Source organism: Xenopus laevis, chromosome 2L (assembly GCF_017654675.1).
Source record: "Xenopus laevis strain J_2021 chromosome 2L, Xenopus_laevis_v10.1, whole genome shotgun sequence".
In the NCBI taxonomy this organism is placed as follows: Eukaryota; Metazoa; Chordata; class Amphibia; order Anura; family Pipidae; genus Xenopus; species Xenopus laevis.
The window spans coordinates 50,841,350-50,852,775 of NC_054373.1; the positions used below are offsets into that span (position 1 = coordinate 50,841,350).

The following is an 11,426-nucleotide window of genomic DNA, read 5'->3' on the forward strand; positions in this document are numbered from 1 at the left end:
ATTTAGCAAATCACTGTTGTATCGTTCTGAACTATTGAGAAAACACATGAAGGCCCTGCTTTCCATTGTCGATTTGTAAAATATACTTTCTATATTCAACCCAGAACCAAAAGCCTGAGGATTGTTGCACATATTATCACAGGTCTGTGTTATACAATATCAGCATCAGGATTTCAATTAATAGTGAAAATTGCCTTCTGTAAGTAACAGTTGTTATTCAAAGGCTAGAGAATAAATTTCCACCTTTGTTATGCTTCTTGATCGATGGTTGCATACAGCGTGCACATTACAATTACAACTCTTTGTGTTGTGCTCTACAATTGGCAATATATTTTTATTCGCAAAGACAGTTGGGTTTGATGGGAACTTTAATTATGCCCATCTAGGAACATTGGCTTTTGATATTATTGCTTCTAAGACATGTTGACATTTTATATGAATATTAGCAATTTGTTTAATTTTAGTTATTGCTTTGCCACTGATTGCATCAAACTTTTATACGAAATTAAAGGTATTAAAAAAGATATTAAAAAATTGCAAAGAAGAAATCCATCCAAAAGTTATAATGAATACAGTAGCTCATGCCAGTCTTTTGAGTTCCCTTTACATTTCGTATGTTTTACAGTTTTTTACCTTAAGGTTTTAGCAGCCATGACTGGAAAGGCTATCTCCCATAGACTCAATTTTACGCAAATAATTCAGATTTTTAAAAATGATTTCCTTTTTCTTTGTAATCATAAACAAGTACCTTTTACTTAATCGTAACTAAGATATAATTAACTCTAATCAGAGGCTAAACAATCCTATTGGGTCGATTTAGGGTCCTATTTATTAAACCTTGCATTTTTCTGGATGAGTTTTTAAAGGGGAAAACTCATATTTAAAAAAAAACACAAAAACTTTTGAATCTGTAGATATTTATTATACCCCAAAACTACTTAAAATCTGAAAATACTCCAGCTAAAACCTGTCGAAGTTATGTAGAAGTCAGTGGCAGATGTCCCTGCAGTAACGTAATTAGAGAGGGGAGGGTCCTGGTGCGTGACGCACAGCCGTGTCCCCCACCCCCTCCGTGCGCGTATTTTCGGCCCGCATTTCAGTGCCGCTCGGGCTGCCGGGGGGGGGCCCTGGCTCGCTCGCACCTCCTGCTCCCCTGGTAGTTCCGCCACTGTGTCCCTGAAGATGTTTCTTGACGCGATCCGCGCTGATTTTTGTCCGATAATCTGATAAATTTGAGTTGTCGTGGCGACAATTTCGATAAAGTTGACTTTTCTGAGTATCAGTTCAAAAAAGACACACGGTTCGAATTGACGAATGATTTTGTTGCTACGTTTTTTCGCACCAACTTTTTTGAGCTGATTTTTTGATAAATGAGTTATATTCTTGGATGGGAGTTAGGTTGACTTTGTTTCTATAGATAAATCAAATGTTAGTAAATCTTAATGTTTAAATGATTTTTCTGTAGGCTTATGGCATGCAGACCCAAATTATGGAAAACCCCAGGTCCCAAGCATTTTGGATAACAGGTCCCATACCTGTAATAGTTTAATCTTTAGCCCCAACCCCCCCAATCTGATGAGCGACATTAGCCTATGGTTGTTAGGTCATGACTGAAATTCAAAATAGGCCCTGGTCTTTCAGGTACTAAGATGGGCAAACAGCCCCCACTGGCCAGATCAGTGGTGTAACTTGGGAGCATCGGGCCCCACTGCCAAAAAAATCTACTGAGGGGAACTGGCGGGAACAGTCCCTCCACACCCAACCCCCCCAACCCCCCCCCCAACCTGCGTGCTCTGGGCCCATACTATTTTAAAGGTACAAGATGGGTTGAGGAGGGGGACTATGATACAACAGACCTCACTGTACAGGCCCCCGTGACCATGGGGTCTGCTGTATAGGCAGTTACTTAACTGGGCATCTTACAGCAGCCTCTCTGGCATTTTCCAGAATCTAGATTGCCAGTCCCAGCCTTGTACTCTGCTGTACACATCTTACACAAATGCTGAGTATACATAATATACTCTTTGGCCCCAATCTCAATTCTGATGTGAGATATTAGCCTATGGTTGTACTCTGTTAAAGCAATACCCAGCCTATTGTACTGCATTTCAGATATGCTGTATTCTAGTGCAGTTTACAGTGAGTTATGTCCTCTGTATAATCCCCAAAAGGTGCTGTGGCACATCGTGTTCTGGTTCCTGTAGGTCACTGGCCCAAACTGCAGATAAACTGAAGTTGAAAAATGAGATATAGAGCAGCTATTTCAGTAGTGAGCCACCTTTATGAATACCCCACAGTTTATCTTTGTAGTCATCACAGTTAACTTTGACCTCTGCCAGACTGCCTTTTACTTCAGAGGAGGGTGAAAACTCCCTCACTAAAGCTACTTTGCTACATCTACATATAACTATATCTATAACTCTAGTTATACAAGTTATCTGAAATTAAATTTTTATTATTTCCTTGCAGCACACTGGGTTATACCCAATAGTTTCCAAGAGCCTGCGACGCATTGCTGAAGGGAAAGATCCAACAGACTGGCACATGCACACTTGTGGATTGGCCAATATGTTTGCTTACCACACGCTGGGCTATGAAGACCTAGATGAGCTGCAGAAGGAACCCCAGCCTCTTATATTTGTGCTTGAGCTATTGAAGGTAGACGATCATCCTGATCTTAGTTGCAGACAATACAGCCTGTGGTGTAAACCATTAAAACCCCATTTGGTTGTTTTCCTCAATCAACAACCTCGAAATCCTAAAGTCCAGTGTAGCTAAGAGCCAACAGAGTGCATTATTATTCCTTTACTGTGACTGGACTGCTGAACATCTTGAAAAAAATGCACAAAATGCATTTTGATATAATATCTTGCCTAAATATCCATTATTTGCCCATTTTATTCTGCAGTAAATGTCAGGTATAGAGTTTTTCAGCCACTGCGACAGCCTAGTAAGCAGAATAATGGTAACTTATCAAAACTGTCAAAGAGGACAAAGAGTCTTATTCCTCCTAATTACTTGCTTAAAACCACTATCCCTGTTTTGTCTTATAGGCTTTTTGGCAACTTCTTATTACCACCTAGTACTAAAACTGTTATTTTCCTTGCCTAGAGGTTGTTGACCTCTGCAGTGCTTTCAGAGGGATTCTTGGTTGTCAAAGCTGCTTCACAGCTTGACATATACTTAAAAACTAATAAAACCAATATGTAACTTACAGGTAGAATCTCCTAGTGCATACAAACGAGAAACCTGGGCTCTGAATAATGATGAAAAACTGAAAGCAGTGCCTATTCTGCATGGAGAAGGCAACAGACTGTTTAAGCTTGGACGCTATGAAGATGCAATCAACAAATATAAAGAAGGGGTTATTTGCTTAAAGAATCTCCAGACAAAGGTAGAACCATTCATATAATTTCTATAGATCATTAGAACTGCAAAAGAGAATGTAATGCAGGATATCTAACAAAGAAGAAAGAAGGACATCTTCAGAAAACACTGCAAATGTACTGTATAAACAAACAACAGTATTTTTTGGCGGACATTCATTGAAGCTCTTCAACAACAGATGCGTATTAATAAGAATAATACCTATCATCAAGGCTATATTGTGTTAATGGTTATTAATATACCAAAATACAGGGATGATTCCTGAAGGTTAGAAAATATATACAGGTATAGATATATATAAATGCCAACTAACTGAATTATGTAGATTGAATACCTCTATCCTTTGAGTACTGGACTGCATTCAAATACTCGTCTTGGCACTAGAATTCATTCCAAATTTTCTACACTAATCTGACAGGCAGTCGCAGGTTTTTAGAGTTATTACAGATGATCTTAGATCATTGCCTCGGGAGGTCACAGAATTTTTAAAAGAAATTACCTAATTTAATTTAGGGACAGGAACAGCTGTAATAACTACTTTTTTAAATGCCTGGACTTTCACTGCACATTGTGTTTACAGGAGAAGCCATGGGAGGTGCCTTGGATGAAATTGGAAAAGATAATTAACACTTTGGTTTTGAACTACTGTCAATGCCTGCTCCGTCAGGAAGAGTACTATGAAGTATTAGAACAAACAACTGACCTAATCCAACATCATCCAGGTAATAACATGCGCCAGAAGCACATTCCTAAATTCTTTATGTGTCAGCTCCACTGACTGTGTTGGTGGTAACTCTGCAGAGTGAAACTGGGTAGCAGGAGAAGGCTCCAGGGTTGTACAAATGCCCATGCCTTATGCTTTATGGTTGGTTCCTCAAGTAGCTGTCTCCAGTACGTGCTTTATAGTATAGGCAACTGGCTATTGTTACTAATAAAATAAATACGAAAGCAGAGTATGAATATGTTTTTTTTTTGTTGGAGCAAATCAATTTGTGGATCTACTTGGTATAGTCTTCCAATTTGAAACGTATTACACCAGAATTTAAACATCTTAATTCATTAGATTGCATAAACATCAGTTGCTGGTGTCATTCGTGTAGGTCATTGATCAGCTCTGATCTAGACATATGGTACTAGATTTCTTGCTGTGACTACATGTTTACGTAACATTGTCCTTTATTTGTTCTAACTGCATAGCCCCATAGGGCTGCTACAGAATGTATGCCTTCTGGTGATTTACAATTTGCTTCTCCTGCAACTGTCGGATACTACTGCTGGTTTATTCTCTACACTGTTTGCTTAGAAAGTACAACCCAGAGCAGAAATCCAAACAAAAAACAAAAGTACAATTTTGTTTATGTTTATTCGTTCTTACTTCCTGTATCTGTTTTTCTTGTTAACATTGCCTTTACTTTGTGCCCTTCCACCTTATTCTCTTTCAATTATCCACACTTTCTGTATCCAGATTTGGTTCCTGGGTCTCCCAGGAGAGCTTGATTCTCAACACCTAATGAAATCTGACACTGCAAAACATACTAGGCTTTGACACTAAAGAAGATCTGAATGATCTCATAACCTGCTGCCTCCCCTGTGGGGCAGTGAAAGACAATGTACTTCTGCCTTATGACAAAACTGGTCTGTTTATCAGAAGATATTTTTAACACTTTGCTGTCTGGTATTAAACATTGTTCAGGCTCTACAGTTCAGTTAATTAAAAGTTCATAAAAACAGATGAAGGGACAAACAAAACTTGGAGGTTATGTTGTAGGATACTCTGTAGTATATTTGCAGATTTTGAAGTACAGCAGGTAAAAAAAATAATAGAAACAAAAAACAATTAATACATTTTTATTTAATGAGAACTGTTTTAGCCATTCTTGGAAATAGTTTGAACAGTGGGTTTTGAACTATTGAACTGTCTGCGCATTGTTAGTGTTGTGGTTAATGTTGTCAGTATGGAGTTTGTATGTTCCTTGTTTTGCATGATTTTCCTTTGAGTGTTTTGTCTTCTTCTTTCAGTCCATGTGGTCTGCTGAAGAACATTCATTTAGCCATGCATGGGCCAATAAATTTGGCAACTATTCCTCCCCCTTAGTAATTATCGTATGGGTCTTTTCCAATAATCTGCATCACCGATATAAAAAATCTGAAAGATATCTATCGTATAGGTTACAAATTCCACCTGACAAGGAAGGCATTCATGCATTTATGCAGTTCTCTCTCAAGAGGTTCTTCATAGGCTCACAATATGATTTGATTATTATCCAAGGACCTAAATGATCAGATAAATCCGATTTGGCCCAACATATGGGTGGTCCAGTTGTGCAACGATCTGATCTTGGCAGCTAGGCCAAATAATCAGTTCTTTCATTGCCTAGTTTAAAGGAACAGTTCAGTCAAAAAATGAAAGTGTTTTAAAGTAAGTAACATATAGGGTTATTTATCAAAGTCCAAATTTATCTCAATATTTTCTGCTATAAACTCTGATGAAATCCGCTTGGGTTTTTAATGCTTATTTATTTTTACATTTTCTCGAAAATTTGTTTGTGGGAAAAAATCAGATTTTCCCAAATTTTTCGGACTTTTTCATCTGATTTTCACAAATTTCAAGATTTTTCCGTAATTTTCACCCGAAAACTCAGAAAACATCGGGCTATTGCCCGAAACCCAGCGCACATCAAAAAATCATTGGGGCTTCTCCCATTGACTTATATGCAACCTTGACAGGTCTGAGATGCCGGATTTTCAGATTCTGATTTTTCCATCCTCGGGGTTTAATAAATTCTGAAAAATTCGTGATTTTTTAAAAGTCTGATTTTAAATTAAAAAAAAATCACAAATTTTTCGTGATTTTTGCATTCGGAGTTAGTAAATAACTCTCTTAATATTCTTTTAGCATGCACTAGTAAAACTGGTATGTTTGCGTAGCCCTATTTTGCTAATGCATGAAATCTAGCACAGATTCCTCTACTGGGCAGGGAAGGTACACTGTAGGGACCCATTTACTTAGCTCGAGTGAAGGCATGAACAAAAAAAACCCATTTCAAATGTTTTTTTTGGATACTTCGACCATCGAATGGGCTACTTCGACCTTCGACTACGACTTCGAATTCGAATCAAACGATTCAAACTAAAAATCGTTCGACTATTCGATAGTCGAAGTACTGTCTCTTTAAGAAAAAACTTTGACCCCCTAGTTCACCACCTAAAAGCTACCGAAGGTCCCCATATGCTTAGCTAGTTTTATTTTATCGAAGAAAAATCGTTCGATCGATGGATTAAAATCGAACGAATAGCGCTAAATCCTTTGACTTCGATATTCGACAGTCGAATATCAAGGGTTAATTAACCCAGGGTCAGGACAGACTGGGCTGTGATACCCCTCCTTGTGAACTTCCTTGATCCGCAATCACATACTCAGAGGAAAGGTTGAGGGATTTATTTGCAGGAGGTTAATGGAAATTAGATTGTAAGCTCCAGTGGAACAGGAACTCATGTGAATAATTGATCATGCTTTATAATATATTGGTGCAATATAAATGAAGTGTAATAAAAATAATAATGATAATATTATTACTGGCCAAAGCAAAATGTATTTTTTCTTTACATTTTTAGCTAGGTTGGTTTTCAAACATTTGCACAAATAAATGGCAGGAATATACTGTAGTTTCCACAAAAAAACTGCAGTTCTTCTTTCTAAAGGTCAAAATAAATCAAGTTATGATGATAATTTTGACTTTTAATTCTCATGTATTTCTCTTTCAAAGTATAACTGAAATAGGATAATGTTCTTCAAATTTCTTTGGGGTTATTAAATTAAATCCAGTAAATTCCTATTAAAAATATAGGAAAAAGGTTCAACAAAAGACTTCAGACACTACCACTGGATTTCTCTTTCCGGCGCCCCCTAGGTTCGCTCAGTCCCCTCCCCTCAGTTGTGCAAGCTCGTGCACATGCACACTTCCCCATAACCTATCTGCACTGAGGACTGCATGTGCCTGGGAAGTTTTCCATGCATGCAACACAGTCATTGGCAGATGGTGCGGCTGGGCGGCACGTCGTCCCAGAAATTGTGCCACCCTAGACCCGGGCCTTTCTGGCCTCGCCACAATCCGGGCCTGTTTATAGGTCTATATGTTCCGTTCCTGTAAGAAGTACATTCAGATATTAGTGCCATTTAACAGGTTAACTCCTATTTTGAAAATACAGATATTGGATCTCTTGGAACCATTATCTAGAAAGCTCTTGATTAAAGTGAGGCCATCTCCCATTGCATTTTAAGTAAATAATACTAAATTTTTAAAATAATTTCCTTGTTATCTGTTATACTTAAACAGTACCTTGTACTTGATCCCAACTAAACTGTATGAATCCATATTGGTGGCAAATTTATTCTGTTGTCTAAATTTAATGGAGGTTTTTTTTTTTACATTTTTGTATGTAACAGAAAAATTATCTTATGTCCAGCCAGTGATTATGCTAACTATTTACTCCCAGAACTCCCAGAATCTTTCATTGTCAGACTGTCAAGCAGTTGTGCTTTTATCAGCATGTTATCAGCCGGGCCCCCCTTGACAGTGCCAAAGCTGTGCCGCCTCCTTCCGAAGTCCCAAACAGCCGAAATGCGGAAGTGCTGAAAAGCCGAAAAAAAAAAGTACAGAAGCGTCGAAAAAACAGCTGAAATAGAAGTCCTGAATCAACGAAAAGACACAAAGTCATTAAAGCCATTGAGCACCAATTGTATTATTTTAATATTCTATAGGCCCCTGCCACCAATGTTTTTTTTAAAAAAATATTCTTTGACTTTTAAGGGGGGCCCTGGCGCCAATGTTTTTTTTTTTAAATATTCTTTGGGGACCCAATTTTTTTTTAACTTGTAAGGGGGGCCCTGGCGCCAATGGTTTTTTTTTAACTTACAGGGGGCCCTGATCACCAATTTTTTTAAAAAACTTTTATGGGGGCCCTGGCACCACAGTTTTTTTTTACTTATAAGGGGACCCTGACCATCAATAGCTTTTTATAACTTGTGTGTGTGGGGGGGGGGTTACCTTTTTTAGCACTGATGTCTGTGTGGTCTTTTAAATGTTGTGTGGAGTGGACGGGATCTGGGGTGGGGCTTGGGTGCTGGGGTGGGTGGGGCCTAGAGGGCCCCCCGAAAATGTTGTTTTTTTTTCTAATGGCGGCCCTGACCATGTCTAATACTCTCTCTGTTCTTTCCGTAAAGGGGATCTGTGCACAAAAACTATAATCGTTCCTAGGATTTGGGGAATGATTATATTTGTAATTGCAATGCTTTTTTTTAACCATTTTGATGCTTTTAAAGTTATTACCTTGCAGCTCAATGAATTTCCCCCATGCATTCACTCTGTTTACTTGCGCTGAAGTCTGAGGAATCCGACAGCATATTCCATCCCTCTATGGGATTTGTTCACAGATGTTAACAGATTTGATTCTTATAATCCACAGAAGACCCAAATAAAAGCATAAATTCCGTTAACCACAGATAATGTTAATGTAATGAAACAGTTATGATTTTGGCATTACCATCAGAGTGAAATATTTAAATGTAAATTAATAAATAAATACATAAATAAATCCTATACATTCTTTCTGTGCCAAATACTTCTTTCTGTCAGGGTAGGCTCCACAACCCAGGCTGCAATCTACTTTTATTTTTGTTTTCATATTTCTGCCTGTGTCTGCATGATTTTAACCTGACCTACCTATTTCTTGCCCATAGGTCTGACAAAGGCATATTTTATTCGAGGAAAAGCAAATGCAGAAGTGTGGAATGAGGCGGAAGCTAAGAAAGATTTTGAAAAAGTCCTGGAAATGGACCCAGCTATGAGTAAAATAGTAAAGAAGGAAATTCGAATTCTGGAGTGTAGAATGCAAGAAAAGGAAGAAGAGGAAAAACTGAAATATAAGAACCTTTTCTCTTAGCTGGTCAGAAACAACTATAAAAGAAAATTGTGATCATTCAAATTGCTCGGTCGGCATTGGTTTACTAGCCACCACAATATGTAACAAAACACAAAACTGAGTCAAACGTTGAAAGGTGATAAGTTACAAACTTGTATTATGTGGTCAAGTGCAAAGTAGGTGGGTGTAGCCCGATTGCATATGGAATGGAATTGTTCAACAGAATGTATATAATTTATTTGCAAGTAGTTTGCTCTCTGTTTACATTCTTTTGAGAGAGTTCACATGTGTTTCCTGAACTGATAGTAGCAGTAATTAGCATTTAGTGGGTGCTCTGTTTAAATAAACCAATTCCAACATTTAATTAGAGATTGCAGTAGGGAACACCTAAAAAAACAATAAAACCAAAAAAACATGAAAATCTATTTTTAATTACATTTATTGAATGTCAACAGCACTGTGATTTTTAATATACTATAAAGGCACCCAAGGGTCGCTCACCTAAAGCTGCCACCCTTGCAAAGTCTGCTTGGGTGCCTTCATGGTGAATACAGCCTGGCCTTTATGTATAGTGGGTTATTTCTATTCCTTGTCATATATGGAATATGGGGTTCATTTGGTGTGTGATAAGACTAGACTAGACCTTGTAAATTCTTTCTAAGAATAAGTAGTTTTAAACATATCATTTAAGGGGTTCTGTATAGTTTGACACAGCTGCCAAAAAGAACAGCAATAAAAAACACCTTTATCACCGATAAGAGCGCCATTGGTATTTTTAAAAAGCAGTGATTTTCTTTTCCTGTTTAGGGGCAGATTTATCAAAGTGTGAAATTAGAGCTCATCACAGTAAAATTCTACTGCTATCCTATGAGATTTTTAGAGGTGTGTTTAACAATGAACAAAAGAGTCTAAAAATCCTATAGGAATTAATACAGAGCAGTGGAAGAATGGAAATCTAATGTTACAATTTGATAAATCTGCCCCAAAGTCTTTGCAATGAGAATTACAGTCATCACTGTATTGCTCTAGGTTTCCATTCTCATATGAGTGAAACCCACCTTCAGTGTGTATCGGTATGTGTTTGTCTTTTCAAGTCTTCATTTGTGTTTAATGAATATTGTAGAGCACAATAAAAATGCTTGGTTCGGCAATATTTCTTTTCCAGGCAGAACCAGAAATAGAATGTTTGGAGCACAAAAAAAACTGAATGTTTGGGCATACTTCATAGATACTTTTAAGGGCATGGCTAGTACTCCTAAGCTCACTAAAATTGCAGCTCCTAGCTTCTTTATCAAAGTTGTAGTTTGGCATCTGACTCTCTAAAAATGCTATCCTTTCTGTATTTTATTAACAGTAAGTAGAAAACAAACACTTTGTATAAAGAGAACAATTTTGCCCCTTAAAATATTTTTATGATTGTTGTTCAGTTATGGGGATTGCTGATGAAATTGTGGTTGCCAATACAGAACTGACCATGTAGAGTATAGATTTTAATGAATATCAATACTCCTACTAGCTTGTTATTCCTTTTATGCCAAGGTACTTATATAGCGCTAAATCTCTTGAGTCAAATTAAATATTCCTGCACAAATGCACTTGCCCTCAGAGATTACCTTTCCCATTTATATGGTTATAATCATATAGAGCTTCCATTATTTGAAATGTTGCAGAGTTTCTTTTCTTTGTGTTTATTGCTATAATTATCCATTAATACTTTATTAGTATTGGCTTTGTGCACATGTATGAAATTATATAAAGAACGTGCAAAAATCCATGTATACAATTGTGTGTGTTTTTCACTCTATTGCACTGGGTAATTTACTTGTATCTGACCATTAAAAATGCAGTTTTCTATAATATTTTATATAATAGGATTTATATTAAACTATAAAGTGCCACAGAATGCTGAAATGGCATATCTGCAAAAGCTAATGTATAATCAGTATAAATCATTAAGGTTTTATGAATGATAGTTTATGATAACCCAATGCACAAACTTTATATAACAAGAGAAGAAAGATTGTTAAGTTACTTGTTAGTCAGAATACCTATTAAAAGAGTCCAATTCCCATGAACACACACGGTTGCTCCATCCATAAACACCATATTTAATAGAG

At 37.1% G+C, this 11,426-nt stretch overlaps 1 protein-coding gene across 1 annotated transcript in view; it reads left to right on the forward strand.

The window, feature by feature from the left end:
* aipl1.L (aryl hydrocarbon receptor interacting protein like 1 L homeolog) overlaps positions 1-11,097 on the forward strand; it is a 30,353-nt gene extending 19,256 nt beyond the window's left edge. Inside the window, exons 3-6 of the mRNA XM_018245684.2 lie at positions 2,470-2,658; positions 3,218-3,394; positions 3,968-4,109; positions 9,128-11,097. Coding sequence (XP_018101173.1) covers positions 2,470-2,658; positions 3,218-3,394; positions 3,968-4,109; positions 9,128-9,330 — 711 coding nt within the window. The 3' untranslated portion in view covers positions 9,331-11,097. The remainder of the gene's footprint in view (positions 1-2,469; positions 2,659-3,217; positions 3,395-3,967; positions 4,110-9,127) is intronic.
* Positions 11,098-11,426: the final 329 nt, after the last annotated feature.